At 44.2% G+C, this 23,108-nt stretch overlaps 1 protein-coding gene across 1 annotated transcript in view; it reads left to right on the top strand.

The window, feature by feature from the left end:
* The window catches only part of TAF5 (TATA-box binding protein associated factor 5), a 173,172-nt gene that overhangs the window by 77,859 nt on the left and 72,205 nt on the right, over positions 1–23,108 (top strand). Inside the window, exons 6-7 of the mRNA XM_069242226.1 lie at positions 3,208–3,371; positions 17,174–17,309. Coding sequence (XP_069098327.1) covers positions 3,208–3,371; positions 17,174–17,309 — 300 coding nt within the window. The remainder of the gene's footprint in view (positions 1–3,207; positions 3,372–17,173; positions 17,310–23,108) is intronic.

Below are 23,108 nucleotides of genomic sequence, written 5' to 3'. Positions count from 1 at the left end.
TGACTTTTATCCCCATTTTAGATGGACATAGAAGGCAGTATGTTATGGTTGATGGTGACAAGCTCTGCAGAAGATCTAAAAGTATCAGCAGGCTTACATTTCCATCATGTAGTGTTTTCAGAATATCATCTACAATTTGTAGAGAGGCAGTCTGTGTTCATCTGGGCCTGAAGCAAGATTGGAATTTGAGGTGGTTGTTGTTTAATATGTGGTTCACCAGTTAGCTTGCACTATTTTCATTATTTTTCCTAAAAAGGTAGCATGGGAATAGGTCTAAAATTGCCATGGTATTTTGGGTCAGAGTTTGATTTTATGAGAAGGGTAGATATTTGGCCAGATGTGTGTGCTTCTGGTAAGGTGTCATCCTAGAAAGGAGTTGATTTATCTTGCGGGGACAGTATTCACAGTAATCATTTTGATTTGAGATTTTGTTAAATGACTTCTGAATTGAGAGTTCACTGAGGAGATGATCTTGGTGAGTGAGTAAGGTTGTAGAGGAAAGAACTGTTGTGTAGCCATTTTAGCAATAGTTTTACACACGTTATTTTAGCAAACTAGGCCTGCATTGTGCACTTTAACCTAGATATGTTGTTATTCTAGCTTCGTTATATTATTTAAATAACAGCCACATTTGCAGTCTTGTTTTATTTTCTTTATCTAGTTGCTCCTCGCCCAAGTCAGCACTGCATTCTTAAATAAAAACATTTCTTTCACTCTGCTTTCTCAAGGCTGCAGAGAGATAGGTTGCCGGCAAAAGTGATACGCTTTGGCTCCACTGTTCAAAGAAACATACACAGTCTTTGTGGGGATCCTTTCCTGGAGCATCAGCTGTTTTATTATAAAAACACTACTTTGACCCATGTACATTAGAGGGAGACTCCGGCCAGATGACCACGACTGTATGCGATTGCTTAGATGCATCTGCTTATGTAGACTACGGGCCTCTTGCTCAGGTATGAGGGATGATGTCTTCCCAGGGGGAACCCGAAGGGCAAAACTAGAGCTTAACATGCTTTGCTCTAACATGGCCTGGGTAGAAACTATCTAGACAAACCCTAGTGACAATATGATAGTTATTCTTGTTTTTTTACTCTCCTTGTCACTTCTTTAACCCTGTTGTGCTTGATCGTCATAGTTATTACAATACATGCTTTATTATCTAAGATGCAGGTACTTCAATAAAACCGTATTGAACTTTATTCTGTCTCTGATTGTCCTTGCATATGTGAAAATAATGTAACTGAGAGAAATGGATGAGATCTGAGTGACCACGATTCCCCTGAGGAGTCCTTTATGTCATGCACCCAGTTACCCAAATCATCCCTGCTCTTGGGTGGAGATAAGGCACTGCTAGCGTCACCTGGAGCAGGTTCAGACTCAGTCCCCTCCAGTCCAGGCAATTCTTCCACCCAAATCTGGTAGTCTCATTAGGATAAAGAGAACCTACGCGACAGAACTACTAGCAGTAATTCATCTGTTCGGAATAGGGAAGATTGTAGTATTTGCAACAGTTTAGTATTATAGATTTTGTCTTTTTTTTTTTTTTTTCTTTTCTTTTTTCTATAAAATGTTGCTACTCTGTTTTTATGGTTTGAAAGAATTTTTGGTCAGCTGTTTGCTTTGTTGATGTGATTTTTTTGTAGCAATTAGATTTAATTTTTACAAGGTTTTTTGTGCTTTGCTTTGTTTTCTAAGGCTGAAGATGGCTTCTGGAGCCTTGTATTGGTTCCAATATTTTCCAATTTTTCTTGTATGTCTCTTGCTTATGTTTATTTCATTGGAATAATCAGAGGATTGAGGTTTGTTAGTGACAGATTTTAGTCTAACTGGTGGTAGCATGTTTATAATTTCCTTGGTTGAGTCTGTATAGTATTTGATAATGGAGTCAGCAGACTGAGTAGTAGGGTTGGTTGAGTGTAGCCTGAGCTACTTGGAGAATTCAACTCTAGGGAGAGTTTTCATGGGTCTTATCCAGATTGAAGTGCGCTTGACTGTCCTCTTTTTATGAGAGAGTGGTTGACAAGCAGATATTGAATGGAATGTTGATTTAGAGTCCGGTTATCTTGCTGGGTGACATAGTTGTGCTTAACTATATTTTGGTTTATTGTGCTGCCCTTTTGAGTGAGTAGTTGTGGGGATCATTTAAGTGAGATTTTGTAGTTTGTTGTTGTTGCCAGGGATATTAAGGTCCCCTGGGATATTAAGGTCTCCTAGGAATATGTTTGTGGTGTAGTGTAGCTGGAGGAGTGATGTGACTTTTTGGGTGATAACACTACCTTCAGATTATGTGGTCCGTTTGTGGTGGCTGGAAAAGCCTGTGGGATAAGTATGAGTCGAGTTTCCCTGATGAGTAGTACACACAAGTCATATGTGGTAATGAAACCAATATAAGTCTTGTCCTGGTGCTTGGAGTATGAAGTTCACTAGACCTTATTTGGAATGTTGTCTAGGCAGACTAAAACATCCTAATCTAGAACGTAGTGTAAGGATAGCAGATTCTTGTTTGGGGTTTAGACAGTTTTTCCTTCATTTCATAAATTAGAATGTGTTTCACATGAGCGAGTTCTCATCAATTTTTGGAAAAGTAGTCATTTATTTTTCTTCCTGATGGACTTCATATTTTCATATGAAAAACTTTATCAACAGATATACATAGTTATCTCATTGCTGTATTTGTCATGGCAGGGTTACTTTGTGAGTCCAAGTTTCACAGGTCTGGATGAGGAATAGTAAGCACTTTCAAATTAACCAAATGAAAAAAACAAATAGTAAGGCCTCAAGAGTTTTCCATTTCTGCCATGCCTCCCTTTACCTTCTCTGCATTCACTTCAGGATTCTGAGCAAGTCTGCCTGCGCGGTAAGTTTGCACATTTTTTTTTTTTTTTTTTAGCTTACATGTTTGAATACTGGCAGGAACCTTTCTGACCTTTCATCCTTCTGAGCTTGATAAATCAAGTACCAGTACATTTGTTAATAGGAAAGTCTTGTATTTAAAACTATGCCAGTCTGCGCTATCTAAAATAGTATTTATTTTTTTATCATTGCAGTTTCATGTCCAGATAGCTAATGAATTGCCTATTGGTAACCAAGGCTGTTATTTATATTTTTGTTCATGGAAGGGGTGGTAAAACTGTTTGTCCATATGGTTTATTTAATAGAAGCATTTGTTTACCCAATGTGTTGAAATCTTGACATTTCAACTTGTAGGTTTTCTTTGGGTTATTGAAAGAGCCAGAGATTGAGGTGCCTCTGGATGATGAAGACGAAGAAGGTGAAAATGAAGAAGGCAAACCAAAGAAGAAAAAGCCAAAAAAAGATAGTTTGGGATCAAAAAGCAAGAAGCAAGACCCTAATGCTCCTCTTCAAACAAGGTGAGTGCTAAGTTTCAGATGGAGAAAACATGTGGTTTACCAACTTTGTCTCACCTTTCAAATATGTATCATTTGCTTGAAAGCAAAACTTTGCTTTGTTTATCTGCATTGCTAAATAAACACACTTCTTGATAGTTTTACATTAAAATGTTGGGTTCTGAGGATTTATTTTATACTACAGTAGCAAACTTTGTTTCAACATCCTCTAAAACTTTCTGTCCTCTGCCTTTAAATGATTTGGAACTGAGAAAGGAAAACTTGTAATTAAAGCAAAGTTGAATGTTGGTTTCAGGTTTTATGTGCATTGGCTTCAGAGAAATGTTCTAGTAGCTTAGAGCAGTACATATCAAACATGCCTCAGTTGAGACCTCAGACCTTTAGAACGTATTGTTTTTTTAACTAAAAGTGCAAAATGAAAGATTTCCTAACTATTGTAACAGTAAGTTTCATTTCTGTTAAGAACACAGCGGTCCAGATTATGCTTTAGTCTTTTGCTTCACTATTGAACATTTTCATTAGTAGCCATTTTAACATCAGCTAAGGTAAAACTAATGTTCCCAGAAAGCTTTGGTATAACAAACAACAACAATATCCAATCTGATTCACACAGTTTCAAGATAGTCCCTTGTTGATATCTGTGCTGCCTCTTTTCTTACCATAGTCACGCCACTGCCTGAAAAGTAGCTATGAGATATTCCCGCAAGTCGGCTACGTCCTCCTCACCACCACTGTCCTCACTTGACATTTCAGGAGTCTCACCCGGTAGCAGTGCAGCTCCCCTCATCCTCTGGGATGTACGGAATATTGCTTCCCAGGGCGATGTTGGGGAGGATGCAGCATGCCACAGTGATCGACTTTTCCGGGTGAGTAGAGGAGGGCTCCACCAGTCCTGCCCAGACACCCAAATCTGGCTTCAGGAGCGCAAAAGCCCGCTCCACTACCTGCCGTGTTCTTCCATGGGCCTTCCCCTTGCATAGTTAGATTCCGTAGTAGTGTCAACAACCAAAGACGGTTTGGATATGCGGAGTCTCCTTTTAAGGAATGGGACATATGTGCAACAATGAGTCACTGAGTTCATGACTGTAGCCCCTGACATTGCAGACACATAATCAGGACAGATGTGACTTACCAACCAGCCAGGCCGTCTGTGGGTACATTTATGACATCAGCTGGGGTATGGTGCTATTCTGTATTATAAAGGAATCATAGGCTGAACACAAATAACGGGCACAGACATGTGAAATGTAGAGATGTGCCAAACGGACAACTTGCACGTTGATGAAATGGAACTTCTTTCTATTACTATAAACTTTTTGGCTTGGTCCCACCACAGGCCAATGAATATGTGTGCCATCAGTGGCCCCCACCACATGTCTGAGGCGGGCAAAACCATAAAAGTCAGACTTCACGTGGGCTAAATCCTTACGTCAGGGAAACCAGATGTAGCTGTCAAGGTGTTTCAGCACTGCTGAGAGGACATCCTTCAATACAAGAGTAAACATAGGATGGGCCATGCCAGCAGACAGGGCCACTGTATGTTGGAAGGAACCTGTAGCTAGGAAGTTCAATACTGACATAATTTGTATAATGGCTGGTATGCTGGTTGGATAACTAATAGCTGGCATCATATCTGGCGCCAACTGATGACATAATCCACTATTGTTTGCCTATCCAGGTGGTAGCACACAATAATGTGCCGTTGCTCCATGGTCTGAAGGTCTGGCAGTGGACGGTAGACTGGAGGTTGTTGCATCCTCCCTCTCCCAGGGAACCTATATGTGACACAACATGATTTCTAACATTAGTCAGTGTCCGCAGCCACATACATGATGCATGTCAATGATATCCTGTGACAAAGCATGTCTAACTGTATTGACATGGCACCCAGTACACACCACTGCTGGCAACTACACAAGGCTCACATGTGACCCCAATGGTTTTCAACACGTGTCTACAACATGGATTTGGACCACTCTCAGATAAGCAACACAATTGCCCCTCGAAATGTGACTGTGAATTCGGCCACCAAAATGACTGTTGGCAGTGGTGGACTGTGCCCCACTGATAAATGCCATCTGTGCCCTGCAACATATTACAATGGTGGTTGAGTAGAAGGACTGACATGACAAGACAGGATAAGGATGTTTGCGAGGTTAAAAAAAAAAAAAACATGTTTCTGAAGTGTGACTCAGTTTATATATAAAGCCCAATACAGCATTTCAGGCCGCCAAAATGGCAGATGCCTGGCCTACTCTACTGGACATTAGGAACCACCTGCGACCAACGGCAGAAGTTATCATGGCAGTAGGTGGTTGTAACTGCAACTGCGATGGACACAGCCATAGGCTAACGTGGTTGCCAGTGGCAGTCGCGGACCAATGACTGTGTCCTCCCCAGCGTTGACGTCCGCTAAAGTGGCGTATGTGACCGCCATGTTCTGCAGATTCACTCACTTGACTCCTGACACTGCTGCCAGCAACACCTCCATGACCTCACCTGCTGCGTGCCGCCTCTGGGAACAAGCATGCCATGTCCAGCCGGTGATGGGACCCCTGCCTTCTCTCCAGAGGACCTGGAGAGGCTTGTTACTAAGGTCCTAGCCCTGTATGGACAGCTCTGCGGCTCACTTGAGGATCAGGTAAGTACCTCATGTGCACAATTTTGTATGTACTTCACCATTCTTTTCCTCCTTGCATGCTACGATGTGCCCCTGTGTGCCTGTTAGACTTCTTGTGTGCCTGTTGTTGCTGTCTGTGTGGCATCAATGGAATGAACAATGTGCAGGTATTGGTGGCCTGTACCATATTTTAAGTTCAGTCACATTGTGTTTTGTGAGGTTTTTGGGGCCCTAGATCATCCTTGTGTTGGATGCACATAATAGGTAAGGAGACATTACTGCCATCCAGTGACATCTTTCTCCATGATTGTTGTAAATGTTGGCCAACATTTATGTACATGACAGGAAGGGCTGTGTATGCATCTTGTATGAGTCATTCGAGAATCATGTGAGCAATGTGTACAGTGCCACAGATCTTTCAAACCATATCTGGCCTTGCAAAACTGTTGTGTGGAAGGCATATCATAATTCACTCTGCCACACACACCACATGCCAAATTGCTGATAGCAAAACGATGTACAGTCATGCATGGAAGTAATGGGAATAGAGTGTCATGTAGGTTCTGTCTGCTCAACCTGCATTGACCATGGCCTGTCATGTGTGTCTCCCAGTATGGGACCTAGTCCAGGCTGTTGGAGAGTCACTATGGCTATGCAACTGTGGCAGTATGCTCACTCCCTGTACCTTAGAAGATCCTGGCATGTGGCCAATATGATGCTCTAGTGGCAAAATCTGCCCTGAATGCCTCACTCCTTTGACTTGATTAGGAATGGGTACAGAGGTAATTCATTAAAGTAGTCCATATGTGCATTTTGCATCATTGTCAATGTGTGTCTTTGACTCATGATAGGTCCCTTACTCCCACAGCTCTGTTGTCACCTTCACACAGGTCATTTTTGTCCTACACAGGCTTATTGCACAAATCACAGTCCCACAGTGCAGACAGTGTGTTGATTCCTGGGAGGCCATGATATGTGACCCAGTAGCTTGGTCACATAGTAGAAACTGTACAATGCATGCCTTTGTATGTTAGATGTCATCTCTCTAGGATAGACGCATATCTCCAAAGCACTCTTTAGTAATACAGGGATATGACAGAACCCACTCCCTGAAGTGGCATGAGTCTGCATTTATTAGTCCACATGTCTACACATGGACAAGTAAGACAATTTCTATGTCCACTATGCGAGCCCCTTGATTGTTACTCAAGTGTAATGTGAAGTTTGTACTATGGCAGTTGCCTGTAGGGACTTTATGCAGTGAATCAATCTCACAGAGTGCAAATGTGTTGGTCCATTCAGGCCTAAGGAGTTTATCCGTCAGAAGTCGCATAGGTGTATAGTGTTTCATTGTGGCTCACATCACAGTATATGTTTGCTGGAGCAGGGACTACCTGATGTCAGTCAGCTCGCTTAGTCATTGTAGGCCATGACCAGGGTAGGAGGTTAGTCTGCAGATGGAAATATATATGTCTGTTGTCATGTCCCTGTACCCATGGGCTTGTGTGTCTCACATTTGTGGGGTGTTAACAAATTGAAAGGTTCTAGCTTGGTGTTTCTGACATGTATGTGACTCAACCATTTGTGATGAAACTTGTGATTATAATCTCTTGATTTTGTCTTTTGCATCCATGCAGGTCAGGGTTCATCATAAGAAAGAGCTATGGAGAGCCATCACCCGGAAGGTGCAGTCCCTGGAGGTCCACCGCTGGCGGAGTACCCACTGTCGGAAGAGGTGGGAGGACCTGAGATGCTGTGCCAGGAAGATAGTGGAGGTCCAGCTGGGGATGTCCTCATGGGGGGGTGCCAGTCGGACCTTGACCCTCCTTATGGCCCTCATTCTGGCAGTGGCATACCTAGACCTTGATGGGCGTTTGAGGGCAGCACAGCATCCACAAGGGGGTGAGTACAGGGATATTCCTGCCTGTCACATTGCCAAGTGAATATATTAAATTCTGACCGCTCCACCTGACAGGGATAAGCCACAGTAGATGAGTGATTATTTGTGTAGACATGTCATGAGTGGCATACTGATGTGCCTTACCTATTGGCCCAGGATCCTAGGACACAACTGTGTACAATCCACAAACCATTTGCTCTCCAGGAATAACATATGACTGTGTACAGTCATCAAACAAGTACTGTTAGTTGTTGTAGTGAGTGTAATTTGTATGCGATAGATGACTACTCCTCAGTGTTACAGGCCAAAAGAAAAGCAGTCATGGATTACTGTCTTTAGCCATATGCCTGGTAAAAGGAGTATATTGGCCTATGCCACCCAGAGGATACTTGTCTTCAGCGTATGATGTGTGCTGGTGCCTCACTACTGTCAGTAATGTGAAGATGGCCATCGTACATGTGACAGTGCATTGATTTTTTTTTTTTTTTTGGGTGCGGCTATAGCTCAATACTTCCTCTTGGTAATGGGGCAATGTCCATTGATATGATTTATATGCGATCGCTGTTGCCAACAGTCCTTGTGCCTACATGTCAGCATGTGTCCCTTTCTCGTTAGAAAAAACATTTGTAAGCTGCTGTTTCATGCTTGGTCTATCTGTGTTGAGGGTATCATTTCTGTATTCCCTCACATATATGTGCATGCCAACCTGTGTATGGAATAGGACATTTACAGTGGGGGGTACACTTCATGTTGTGCCACATACAGGAGTGTGTCACCGTTGATTATGGGCTGACACCCCCAGAAGTCATAGCATGTTATTTGGCATGTACAACTTCAGTGGTAATGAGACATGACGTGTAGGCCTAGATTGATGTAGAATCATGTAGCAAAGTGTTTTGCACATGTGAAATGGGGAAGGTTTGCAACCTGACTGTTGGCATGCATCATGGAGTGACTTGCAGTTAGGTTGGAATCACATGTGTTTGGGTACACGCATTAATCTACAGATATCTGGGTTTTCATGACCAAAATGGAGATAATGAAGTAGCTTCCAAGTGGGTAACATGTCGAGGGCCTTCTACAAGTACTTGCAAGCCTCTGGGCCTCTCCAACATTAATCCACAGACATCTGGGTTTTCATTACCAAAAAAGAGACAGTGAAGTAGCTTCCAATTAGGTAACCTGTTGGAGGGCCTTCTACAAGTACCTTCAAACCTCTGGGCCTCTCCAACATGCAAAGGACTAATGGAGTCTACTGATGCACTCAGAGTATGTCATTGTAAGGGATGCCAGGCATTGGTGGTGATTTCCAAGGGGTTTGCTGATTCATTGCGTTGTGGAGTTTAGAGGCATATCTCCCTGACATTTTGCACATTTTGTCTGCAGTGTACATTTCCATGCCAAATGTGTGGCATATCTGAGCAACATTAGTACTACCTCCATGACTCCACTGGGAACTGTTTCCAGTGTGACATGAGTATTTCCATGCCACCTTCTCCAGGCTATTCTACTGTTGGCAGCAATTTGGCATGTTTTGAGAGCAGAAATAATTATTGTTGTGTTATTGTGTAAGTGACAAATAGATGTCTGCATGACCTTGTATGGGATCTGTGGGAATGCAGTTGGCATTGGCATACTATTGAATGGCAACAGGTAAGTGATGTATGCTCCATGAGGCAAAGCATTGAAGGTGGTGTGGTCACCTACCTATTCAATGGTTACTGTGATTGCACAACTTCAGCCATGCAATTGTAGTTTTCTGAGATCCAGATTTTCCTGTGGGTAAATGTTGACTTCATATGGCATGCATGCATATGGTATGGTACTTGTAGGGGCCATTTAGGTGTAGTTTGTTGCTGAGGCCTACTTGACATCATGATAATGTTTGCTAATCACTGTTGTTCAAGTATGATCATGGACATTTGATGACCCTACTTCTGTTTGTGTTTGCAGCATCATCCCAGGGAAGTGAAAGAGACGGCAGAGCCGAGTAGTGAAGCATCTGGCCATGGGACCTTGGGTCAAGACTCCACCGACACAGAGGGACTCAGTGGCCCAGCGGGTGAGGGGAGGTTCATGGGGAGACCGGATCTACATCCTCTGATTCTTCCTCCTTTGGCCACTTCCTAGTGTTGGCGGACCCAACGCAACATACTCCTGTACCATTTTTGTCTGCCACTCCCAGTTCTTTCTGCATCCACCCAGTTGGCCGTGCCCGCTCACCCAAGAGGGTGGGCATCTCCTTTGCTGCAGGCACCTCCGCCCCAGGCGGTGTAATCCCTGCTGCCCTCAGTGAGGAGGCTATTGACCTCCTGAGGAGTATCTCTGTGGGTCACACAGCCATTATGACCTAAAGCAGACAAATGCATTCCTGGAAGGCATTCATAGTGTCATGTCTGGCCTACGGAGAACTTTTCAGGCTCTGGCCTCCTCACTGACTGCAGCAAGTAACCACCCACCTTCCTCCCCCCCCCCCCCCTTCTCTGCCCAAATCTCCAATTCCCCTGCCTGTCCCAAGCACACAGCCTGATCCGCACGCACCTATCTCAGCACACAAGAGCAGCACACATAAATAAAAACACCACAAAACACTTGGAGGCATGCACTCGGACACCCACACACATCAGCCACCACTTTTCCCCAGGCACCCACACCACACCACCCCACCCCACCGTACCGCACACCACACCAACAGACACACACACACACACCCACCACTACAAACATACCCACAGACACCACCCCAACAGACAGACACATCCACCACCCCACCCCACATCACCCAGCACCTCCACCTCCCCCAAAGCACTCAAACGCCCCCCACACACACGCAACAGACACCACCCCAACATAAGTGTACCTCACATATTCCTTAATGCTGAGGAATTTCCTGTAAATAAACAGTTGGTTTTTTTTGGGTACACATTGTGGTAAGTATTTCATCTTGTGTTGTCAACTGTGAGCATGTATAGTGTTAAACCTATCCCCCTGATATGGATTATAGATTCATCTAATGTGTGCAGCTTGAGTTTTGTTTGTGCAGACATGGAGTGTGTTCAGTTGTGCCACCTTAGTTTGCATTTGACTATGTGCGTGTCCATTTTGTCGTGTGTACCTTGCAGCTACGTCGATATATGTCCAATGCAAGTGGAGTTGTATTTGCTTTGTTGACTTGCACTTCGACATTGTGCAGAGTGGCATGTCACTGGACTTTAGTATTTGTCCCTGAGATACATGTAGGGCCAGCTCCTGTGCAAATGTTTAAGGGGCATATGCAAAGTGTAATGTGTTCAACTGCAGCCTCCTTCCCTGAGTGTTCTTAATGTCTGCATCCCCATAGTGCAGGTATTATTTGCATAGTGAGCTTTTGTCTGTTGTGCATCCCATTATCCTTTCATTGTGTTGCAATGTGGGTGATGTGTGTCCATTTCAGGGCAGTTTAATAGGAGTGCTGTTTGTGCTCCATGTCACATCCACATGTGTGTTGAATGTGATGACAGTCCATGGCATGCGTGCAATGAGTGTGTGTGAGTTCTATTTGTAGAGGTGATGTTGGTGTTGTGTACACTTCACTGTCCCTGTGCCTCAGATGAGAAGACGTGTGTTTTTGTGATGCAGTGTGAGTGACCTGCCCAAAGGGAGCGTTTTGTGACTGTGAATATGTACTTCTTTGTGTACGATTCCGACCCGGGACACAAAAACACTTGTACTTGGTGCCTGTAGTGTGACCCCCATATGATGTGGCTGAGGCCGTGATGATCTGTTGTTGAGCGTAATGACACTGGTAGGTGTGTGTACCTATAGGTGATTGTTTCCATGGCGATGTGGATTTTGTGCACTTTCAAAGATCAGCAGCAGGACGTGTGTGATGGGCTCCATGGCAGCACCAGATGTCTAAGGCTGCCTGCAGGTGAGTGTCTCCCTTTATACTGTCCGTTTCTGCCTGCTAAGACATAGTGGTTGGACCACTATGGCCACATTGGCGGTGTGCAACCTCATCATGTGTCCAATGGAAACTCTGTTTCCACTGGCCTGTTTGTGATGTCTCGTGACCGAGCGGTCTGTGCTGCCTGTCCGTGCCGTGGAACCGTGGCCATCTTTGCTCCATAGGCTGTCAAAGCAGCCCACAGCCATTGGTATGCAGATCTGGCTTCCTTGAGAAGGCAGATGCAACCCCCCCCAAATCCCAACCCCAACCCCACCCTCACCAGTGCCCATTTGGCACCTAAACTGGTGGGGAAAATAGTAGTCAGAGATGGAAGGACTAGGAACTCTGGGACAGGGTTATGCTCACTTTCCACCAGAAGTGGTCATATAGGGGGCGTAATGACCCCGGGGGTAGGTAGCCTACATTTCCCTTAATCACCTAAATTCAGTATTTAGGGGAGCCCCTGTCACCAGGAAATCAGATTCCTGCTGACCGAGGAAGAAGGACACCCAAGAACCGCGAAAGCAAAGATTGAGGAAAATGCAACCGAATTAGCACTAGCCCTGCTGTCCTGTCTTCTGTTATTTGGAGAAGTGGAGCAGCTTCCCTGCATCCTACAGACATCCCCCTTCCTCCCAGAGACCTGAGAGGACTTAAGACCACCGAAACCAGACAGCAGAAAGCACCACTGCACCTGTGCTGCCTAGTCCGAGCTGAAGTGGGCCAACGGTGCCAGGGTGGTACCCCAGTCCTCCAGAGACAAGGCCCACCTTGGACTTCCCCACTGTGGACCCATCTACGCTGCCTGCAGCCTCTGTACGCAAGCCCCCCTCAACCACTAGTTCTCCCTGTGATCAAAATCTGACTCAAGACACCTCTTCACTTGTCTCCCAGGGCTCATGGAGAAGAGGACCTAAGGTGTCCCCATGTCCTCAAGCTGAGCCCCCTTTTTTGTTCTCCCCGACTGGCTTTCCGGTCCAAACCTGCAGCCTCTTTTGTAATTGGACTGATCGCCATTGACTGATATTGGGCACCCAACGCTGTATTGCACCTCTGCACCCGGCCACCCCAGTGGCGCCTTGTGTGACATGGTGTGGCCTTGGACCTAGCCTCATACTTATCTTAAGTCCAGGAGCTTGGTCCCATAAGTCGCTGTAAAGTGCCTAAATGCACTACATGTTTTTCCTCCTATAGGATAACATTGGGCACCTGAAGCTGAAAATTTCCTCTGAACCCGGCCACCCCAGTGTCACCCGAGGTGACCTCTTAGTGCTGCCGTGGACCTCACCCCATACTTACCTTAAGTCCAGGAGATTGGTCCTGTAAATCACTGTATTATACTTGTATGCAATATTTGTTTTTCCTCCATAAGATAAAATTGCCGCCTCTGAAAAAGGCACTGTCAACTTTTACAACCTGAAAATATTTATTTTGCCGAACGTATTGATCGTATTGATAAAAATATGTGAAGATGTGTGTTATTTTTACAAATTGGTGTGGATCACCTTATTGAGTTGCGTGCATCAATTATTCACTCTGTGTATTTGCAGATGTCTAACACCCCTACTTTAAGACTGTCTGCTCTGTGCCATAGCCACCAGGAGGTTGAGCTCAGGTTTATTCAGCGACTTCAGTGGTTCACCCAGACAAGAATTGTAATTATTATGTGAGGTGGGTACTTAACCCCTTCGCTGCCAGGCCTTTTCCCCCTCCTGTGCCAGGCCTTTTTTTGCCTATTTGGGGCAGTTTGCGCTTAGGCCCCCATAACTTTGTGTCCACATAAGCTAACCAAGCCAAATTTGCATCCTTGTTTTCCAACATCCTAGGGATTCTAGAGGTACCCAGACTCTGTGGGTTCCCCTGTAGGAGGCCAAGAAATTAGCCAAAATACAGTGACAATTTCGTTTTTTTTTTTTTTTTTTTAAAAGGGAAAAAGTGGCTGCAGAAGAAGGCTTGTGGTTTTTCTCCTGAAAATGGCATCAACAAAGGGTTTGCGGTGCTAAACTCACCAGCTTCCCAGCTTTTAGGAACAGGCAGACTTGAATCAGAAAACCCAATTTTTCAACACAAATTTGGCATTTTACTGGGACATACTCCATTTTTACAATTTGTTGTGCTTTCAGCCTCCTTCCAGTCAGTGACAGAAATGGGTATGAAACCAATGAAACCTAAACATTTCTGAAAAGTAGACAAAATTCTGAATTCAGCAAGGGGTCATTTGTGTAGATCCTACAAGGGTTTCCTACAGAAAATAACAACTGAAAAAGAAAAATATTGAAATTGAGGTGAAAAAAACATCAATTTGTCTCTACGTTTTACTCTGTAACTTTTTCCTGCAATGTCAGATTATCAAAATCAATATACCGTTACGTCTGCTGGACTCCTCTGGTTGCGGGGATATATAGGGCTTGTAGGTTCATCAAGAACCCTAGGTACCCAGAGCCAATAAATGAGCTGCACCCTGCAGTGCGTTTTCATTCTATACCGGGTATACAGCAATTCATTTGCTGAAATATAAAGAGTAAAAAATAGCTATCAAGAAAACCTTTGTATTTCCAAAAAGGGCACAAGATAAGGTGTTGAGGAGCAGTGGTTATTTGCACATCTCTGAATTCCGGGGTGACCATACTAGCATGTGAATTACAGGGCATTTCTCAAATAGATGTCTTTTTTACACACTCTCTTATATTTGGAAGGAAAAAATGTAGAGAAAGACAAGGGGCAATAACACTTGTTTTGCTAATCTATGTTCCCCCAAGTCTCCCGATAAAAATGATACCTCACTTGTGTGGGTAGGCCTAGCGCCCGCAACAGGAAATGCCCCAAAACGCAACGTGCACACATCAATTTTTTTTAAAGAAAACAGAAGCGTTCTTTGCAAAGTGCCTACCTGTGGATTTTGGCCTCTAGCTCAGCCGGCACCTGGGGAAACCTAGCAAACCAGCGCATTTTTGAAAACTAGAAACCCAGAGGAATCCAAGATATGGTTGACTTGCGGGGCTCTGACCAGAAATGGCCTAAAATAAATTTGCCCCCTAACCCCCACACCCCCCGGGAGCGACCCTTGTCTACGGGGTCGCTCCCCCTGCGTGACATTGGCGCCAAAAAACAAATCCCCAGTGCCTAGTGGTTTCTGCCCCCTTGGGGGCCGATTGACCTAAAATCGGCCAATCTGCCCCCAAGGGGGGCAGACATGGTCTAAATACAATTTGCCCCCCAGGGGAGCGACCCTTGCCTAATGGGTCGCTCCCCACCTCTAAAAAAAACAAACAAAAAAACACAAAAAACAAATTGCCCTGCCGCCTACAGGTTTCTGCCCCCCCTGGCAGATCGGCCTAATAATAATTCTCCCCCCCCCCCCCCAGGGAGCGACATTGCCTACAGGGTCGCTCCCCCCGCGTGAAATTCACGCAAAGAAAAAAAACTCCCTGGTTTCTAGTGGTTTCTGCCCCCCTTGGGGGCAGATTGGCCTCATCAAAATAGGCCAATCTGCCCCCAAGGGGAGCAGAAATGGCCTAAATATAATTTGCCCCCTAGGGGAGCGACCCTTGCCTAAATACATTTCCTTCCCTTTGAAGCCCCTCCGGGCCTTCCCCACATGATTGAAAGAGAAATGCTTTGCTTTCAATCGCGCTGGAAGCTCTGGGGAGGCCCCTGTGACAAATCAGCACACGCGGACGTCACAGGGGGTGGGAGGGGTCGGGGGTGGAAGGGGAAGGTCTTCCTCTTCCATCCCCGCCTTGGGGGGGGGGGGGGGGGGGGAAGAAGGGTGCACGGGGGGCGCGCTAGCGCTCCCCCAAGTTCCCGTGCTTTGGACGAGGTGACCTCGTCCAAGGCACACGGGAACTGTAGCCTTGGACGAGGTCACCTCGTCCAAGGCACAGAACCGGTTAACTGTCAATTAAAATTTCTTATAATTTTCAGCATGTTATTGACAGACCTATCACCCCAAAAAGATATACAGTGTATTCCTTTATAAGAATTGAATGAATGACATGCTTAGGCTTATTTAAAGCTCTTCTTGGCGTCTACTTCTGGCTAAGACACAATATAAACATAACATTATGCAATCCATTACACAATGGCTCCTGACCATTCCTTTTTCTTTCACTAAATCGCAGCGTTATTTTTAAAAATGCATCTCCTGTATGCATTCAGAAGAAACAGATTTCTATTTTTTGCCAGAGTCTCATGACCCTGTGGGCCCTCATCACCATAATCACTTCCTCCCACATGAAGAAGTTCAACAACATCTTGATTTATTTCTTTTTGGTCCTGCCACTAAAAGGGAGGGAGGCCATATGATGATTATTCGTGGGAAAGAGCCTGTGGACGAGTAGTGACTGTTACCACACAAGTGTGACCCTTACAAAGAAATATTCTCCAGCATTAAACAGTGTGATCCTAAAGTAAAGTTGAAAAATGTGATGTTCAAATATACATTTTGATAATAACAAAAGTAAAAATTATTAACGTTTTCTATACATTAAGTTATATTGCAGTCACCCTGTGTAAAACCACCCATTGCAATACTCCCCATATTTCCAGTTGTGCACTCCACTCCATCTCTGACAAAAAAATTGACAAGCAGAATACCAAATGAATGCCATAGGTTGTGTGTTTCTGAAGGAATTTGGTTATTCCTCGTCCCCACCCAAGAGAACTAGCTGCTTTACCCTTCTGTTAACTCACTTAATGGCATAATTTCTACCAGGGCCCTTCATTCTGTTTTTTGTCCTCACTACCATTTAGTTAGATAGGATTCCTTTAGGTCAAAATGTGCAAATGTACTTAATGTGGTGGACTCTAGTCACGAATCCAAGGGTGTTGCATGCCATTCCAACCAAGTGTCTTGGAATAAACTTTCATATGTGGGCCACTAAACCGTTCCATGTACACACTGAATTTTCATCTACACAACTCTCAATTCTGTAGGCTATCAGATGAGAAGCCTTCTATCCCACTTGATGTCTGTGGCTGAGTCTTCTCAAACTACCAATGCACCATCTTGAAAATTCAAGAACAGTGCAGTAAAGTAAGAGAATATTACTTGATCCCTGGGAAACAATACTCAAGTCCCCTTTCAGTTCTTCAAGTGTTCCATGCTCTACTGTGGCCATAGTGCTCCTGGGATGGGCAGTGCCACAGCATTTCACTAGTATATCCTAGAGTTTAAGGCACCTAAGAACATGTCTACTCCATCAAACCCCTTGTTCATCCCACCCAGGCCTTAAATATTTTGGAATAAATATCATAACACTTAGTTTGCACTTAAGTAACCTATCAATTTCTTTAGATTTCTACTTTTAGTTTATGAAACGTGAATGGTTGTTGAATTATTAATTTTTGAATTTTAGGATTCCTCTTCCAGAGCTGAAGGATTCAGATAAACTAGACAAAATAATGAACATGAAAGAAGCCACCAAGCGTGTACGCCTGGGTCCTGACTGCCTGCCATCCATCTGTTTCTACACATTTCTCAACGCGTATCAGGTGAGCTTTTTTTTTTTTTTTTTTTTTTTTTTTTAAATACACAACTTCTTATTGGATCTCTTATTAGCAGTGGTGAAATTTGCTTGCTGTAAGTCTTCTGCAGATTCTGTCTTGAAGGTTATTTACAACTGATGTACCATTATATTGATAAGAGAGCTGGGATGCATTGGCTAGATTTGTAGGCAGTCCAAGTGCGGAGACATGAGAGCAAGCCTTATTACCGGAGAAAGTAGCAACCCTACCTATTATGAAGGGAGATCATATAGTATTGGTTATTTACAGAAAACCATGGAAACATATTGCCATTTATTAATATCCATTCATGTTTAAATGTGTATTTTAAAGGTGACACATACCCCAATAGAGTTTCTGAGTACCCCTGTGGGGTGGGTGACTGTGCCGTTAGTAGTGATTAATATTTTTATAGAAGGTATCTGGATGTAAAAGGATGTAGCATAGTAGTCTGTCCAGAGAGGTTTGTAAGGCTGATGACCACGTAATCCTTAACGAGGAGGAGATCATATACAGTGTGTTTGTGGCTCCATCTGCTTGTTTTCAACATGTAGTGATGGCGATCACAGATGCAACAGAGAGGTGGATCAGATTTGTGACACTAAAGTCTTGAAATCCTCAAGTAAGAAGTGGCAGAGGGTGTCAAGTGAGGTAGTTTTGACACAGACCTCAGTAGACTGGAAGAAAAATAAATGACAGATTGTGAAAAGAAAGTCAGTCTTAAAAGGAGATTCACATTCCAGGATGCAAAATGAAGGTGGGGGTTAGTTACTGAGTGTGGACTACAACAAGCCCTCCAACCTTGTTGCTCATTTGATTCTCAAAGGTGATTTAATAGCAGCAAACTGTTGCTTCATAAACAGTGTTGGCAGAATCATCCCCCAGCAACATTTTTGTATTGAAGAGTAGTTCAAGTTTGTGATCAATGAAAAGAGCCTGGAATGTGGTAAGGATTGCAACAATTGGTTCTCATGTTTTTACATTAACAAGCCGGGGAAAAGCTTGCTAGAATTTACATTTGTTGGCTGGGGCTAAGGTTAGTTGGTGTAGAAATGTAGGTGTGTTGGGGCTGGGATGGGGCAGAGGAGCTATAAAGGCAAGATTGAAGGAGGAGTTACAGCTCAAGGAAGCGTGGTAGGATTTGATTGGGTCATGGGAAGCTAGGTAAAAGGCTGCAGAGTTGCTGTCTGTGTTTATGTATGTGTGAGTTGTTTTATGGATGAGAAGACTGTAGACTGGCGAAGGTCATCCTGGGACAGTAATTGAGATGAAAGGTTAGGCAGGTCAGAGTGAGTGTATCAGGATCTTCGGTGAACAAGGATTTGAAAAAGTTAGGGGATGGATTGGGGCCAGCATGTAGTGATACAGTGCAATGGGGATGGAATGATTAAGGGGATGGGTATTGTGTGGAGGCGGGGTGTAGAAATATAGCACGAATGGAAAGAGATTTGCAGATTTGTCCAGGACCTGGCATCCTTGGCATGGGTCTCCCCTAAGTTTTTGCCTTCAACCCTCCTGTTTTTCTGACTTTGGTTTTGTTGACTTTAGGACTCTTCACACTTTACCACTACTAACCAGTGCTAGAGTGCCTGTGTTCTCTCTTTACACATGGTATAATTGGCTTACACCCAGTTATCATATTCAGTGTTCTTTTGAGTCCCTAGTAAGGTGGTGTACTACATGTGCTCATGGCCTGTAAATTAAATGCTGCTGCTAATGGGCCTGTGTCCAGCACATGTACTTAAAATGGCTTCCCTGTTCACTCACTATGTCTGAGAATCGAGAACAAGACATAGCAAGGGCATATCTGATCTTTCAGATATCTCCTAACGTAATATAATGCATCCTGCCTTAGGGCTTTAGGGCCTTCTGTAGGGGTGATTTACATATATTGCATGCAATGTTGGGGACATGGCACACAAGCTGCGTGCCTTGCTGTGTTTTTTCTTTTGTCTGCACCAAGACAGTCTGCAGTGGCAATCTGCCTGTGCTAGGTGAAGGGTCCTTGAGGGTGGCACAATACATGCTGCAGCTCTTGGGGACCCTCTTTGGTGCCCGTGCCCTGGGTCGCTGGGGGTACCATTTACTAGAGAATTACAGGAGTGCCAAAGGTATGGCCAGTTGGGGAACAATTGCACAGTTGTAAGGAAAGAGATATAGCACTGGGGACCTGGTTAGCAAGATCCCACTGCACTTTCAGTCAAAATTGCATCAAATACCAGACAAAAAGTGGGGGTGACCTTGTCAAAAAGGGGCACTTTTCCTACATTGGGCCATCCACTTAAGTAGCCCTTTACACATGTACAGCCTGCCATTGATCCTGTGTATGCAGTTTTTATACTGCCATTTCAGTCTGTCAAAATAAACCTTTTGCCAGGCCCAACCGTCCTTTATAATAAATATAAGCCACCCCAGGATAGGCCCTGATTAGCCCATAGGGTAGGGTGCAGTGTGAAAAGTCAGACATGTACGTTTAAGATTTAAAAAGACGGCATGTCCCATAAGATAACGAGTTATCATATTACGCTCAGTAAGCTGTAATTCCAATTGGGAGCAGGTAGACAAGTTGAATTTGGTGTCTAGAGAATTGCCATGAAATCCCTCTTTAACGGTAATGTCTGATTTTTAGTCACAATTCAGAAAATAACACTTTTTTAAAGTTGGCATTACCTTGCCCTAACATGTGGTTCCTGCAGCCTGTTCCTGGGTGACATGACTAGGTGTAGCTGGCAGTTGGTCCTCGTCTATTGTTCACAGATAGTGTGAGAGGGGCAAAGTAGTTGTTGGCAGGATGGGCCACTCTGAGCTAACAAAGGGGGGAAGTTGTCACCTACCACACTTGTGCATCACAAAGGCCTGCGCAATCTCACAAAGGATTTGACACTGGTCTTTTGTGACCCTAGACAAACTGAGGCCAGGAGAGGGAGTAAGGGGGATGCCTCACACCTCGGGTGGTAGGGGGTGAAAACCTCTAGAAGCTTGCTCTACTTCAATGTGCAGGTATAAATATTGGACCCTTAGTGTGAAATCTTCAGTACACTTCTGGACCTTTGGACTCTGCCATGAATAAGGACCACTGTGCTTCTGAACGGATTGGCACTCTGCTGTGCTGACCACCAGCTGCTCTGCTGCTCTCTTGCCTGGGTGAGAAGGTCTGGACCCACATCCTTAAACCCAGGATCGCAGAGTAACTCCAAAGGCTTTTTGCTGGCCTCTGACCAGAATCCTCTGGGACAGAACAGGCTTGCAGCAACCTTTAATCTAGAATGTGAACTCTACCATCTGTGAGTCCTGCTATCCTGAGTCATGTCACCAACGTTTTGGACCCTTGGAAGTGGACCTGAAGGTGCTCTGCCAGCACAATTGTGGATTCAGCAGAACTGGCAAATCTCCTCAGCAGCGCATCTCCTGCAGAAGCAGTGCATCGCCTCTGCTGCGTGGACTTCCCCAGCACAAGGACTTCGCATCACAGCCCTTTGGAACCGTACATCACCTCACCCAACACAGTCCATGGGAACCGCCACTGTGTGCCGCATCTCTACACAAGTACATCACATCTTCTAGCTTAGCTTCCCAGAACCGCAACTGTGCTAAGCATCATCGCCCAGATCTCACAGTTCCTATGTTGCACAACTCATCCTCAATACGAGACTTATCATCTCCTTGCAAGTAGGATTAAAGCACTGTGTTCAGTGGGCCTAAGTGGGTCCCTGTAGCCGAGCTGTGCTCCATCATGGTCCGCCTGTAACTTTGAGTTTGTCTTGATCTAGTGTGACCAGATAACTACAGTTGGCTCTTTGTGCATTTTGGTGTATTTTTCACTGGTTTCTTGAAACTTGCATATTTTTGGTTCTACCAATTGGATTTTTGTTTTGGTTCTATTTTGTTTTTTATTTATTCTGTTTTCCTAATTTACAGTGGGATTCTTCCTGTATTGTGTTTTCACGTTAATACTGTTTGAAGTGCTGTATAAATACTTTACTCATTGCCTTTAAGTTGAGCCTGACTGCTCTTTGCCAAGATATCTGATGGTCGAGCACAAGTTAATTTGGGTTCACTTGTGACTTCACCCTGACTAGGATTGTGATTGCTACTTAAGTAGGGTTTCCCCCTCCCTCACCCCCCCCCCAACCAATTTCTCACAAGTCTCATAGTGTGTGTGTGTGTGTGTGTGTGTGTGTGTGTGTGTGTGTGTGTGTGTGTGTGTGTGTGTGTGTGTGTGTGTGTGTGTGTGTGTGTGTGTGTGTGTGTGTGTGTGTGTGTGTGTGTGTAGTGGGGCATTAAAGTGGAGAGGTAGGGCAGGTTAGGCTAAGGCACAATGTTCTGGATGTGGAATGGAAGAGGGGAGCAAAGGATTAATCGGGTGGGGGTGCAGGAAACATTGTACCAATAGTTCAAGGACTTTCTTATTCATTCTGTCCAAACTGGACTTGTTTGCTTCTCAGTTGGGAACTAGTCTTTAGTTCCAGCGAGCACATCTTGGCTAAACTAAGCTGAGAAATGAGCTCCCACATGAATTGAGACTAATCAGCTGAGAAGCCTTGTTCAAAAAGAAAAGACCTTCCTCTTTAGTGAAATATAGGCTGATGACTATTAGCCTGCTGGTTGGTGCTTGGATGATTTCCTGAAAGAAGCTGTTTGCACTTTACAAATGGTAGTTCTTTCATTTATTCAGTCTTCAATCAGCATACTGTTACAGTGGAAAACCTCAAACCATGGGATGGTTGGACCATTATTTGGCCTAAAGTCTTCCAGTTATGTCTATCAGACCCATTTCCAGTGCATCTCTGTAATTTTTTAAAACAAATCTTTACCTGCTAATCCTGGTCAAGATTAGAATATTTATTGAGACACCCTTAGCCCATAGTTCTTACATCTTGAGCAACATTGCCTTTGACACCTTTTCACATCAGAAACAAGTATCCATGTCCACAAAATTTATACTATTGAGTGGTTTAACCGCATTGATTCCTATCGATCCCCCAATTGATCACAAGAGAATTTACTAGCATAAATTAGAAAGCTCAAGGGGAAAGTGAATTCCTTTAAAGGAAAAACTCCAAATCTTTACTTAATTGTTACTGTTGCTCTTAGATTGCTGTTACACCAATTTCTGCTTCACATAGAGAATCTTTGTTTCAGTGCACTAAACAGATGTTAAATAATGTAATTATGTTAATTCCTCCTGGTCACTGCTCCTGTCTGAGTCATCCCTTTCCTGAGCTTCTGCTGAAGTTTCATCTATCCAGTAAACAATTTCCCATGCCAGCTTTTCTAACCCCCCACAACTCACTCCTCTCTAGCCTCAACCTTTGACACTGGCCCTGGTGGACATTTTTGCTCTGTTGCCTTGGCCTGTGTTTCTCCTCTTTCCCCAAAGGATGATCAAACTGCTTCCAGCTTGTCTTATGTCCTGTAATACTGCTGGAACCCTTAGTTGGTTTGTTTTTGACTCTCTGCCTTTTAGTTTCAGCAGCATTTTTAAGCTCTCTCAAGTGAGCTTCTGTCCTTTTCAAGTAACTCATTTGGTAGTGATACTTGTAAGATGTATGTGAAAAACTGTATGTAGGAAGTTGGCTCTGTATGTGCTATTTCAAAGTAAGGAATAGCATGCACAGAGTCCAAGGGTTCCCCTTAGAGGTAAAATAGTGGTAAAAATAGGTAATACTAATGCTCTATTTTGTGGTAGTGTGGTCGAGCAGTAGGCTTATCCAAGGAGTAGTGTTAAGCATTTGTTGTACATACACATAGACAATAAATGAGGTACACACACTCAGAGACAAATCC

This window comes from Pleurodeles waltl, chromosome 6 (genome assembly GCF_031143425.1).
Source record: "Pleurodeles waltl isolate 20211129_DDA chromosome 6, aPleWal1.hap1.20221129, whole genome shotgun sequence".
NCBI lineage: Eukaryota > Metazoa > Chordata > Amphibia > Caudata > Salamandridae > Pleurodeles > Pleurodeles waltl.
The sequence above is the reverse complement of the archived record's forward strand: the minus strand, read 5'-3'. Positions and strand labels throughout refer to the sequence as shown.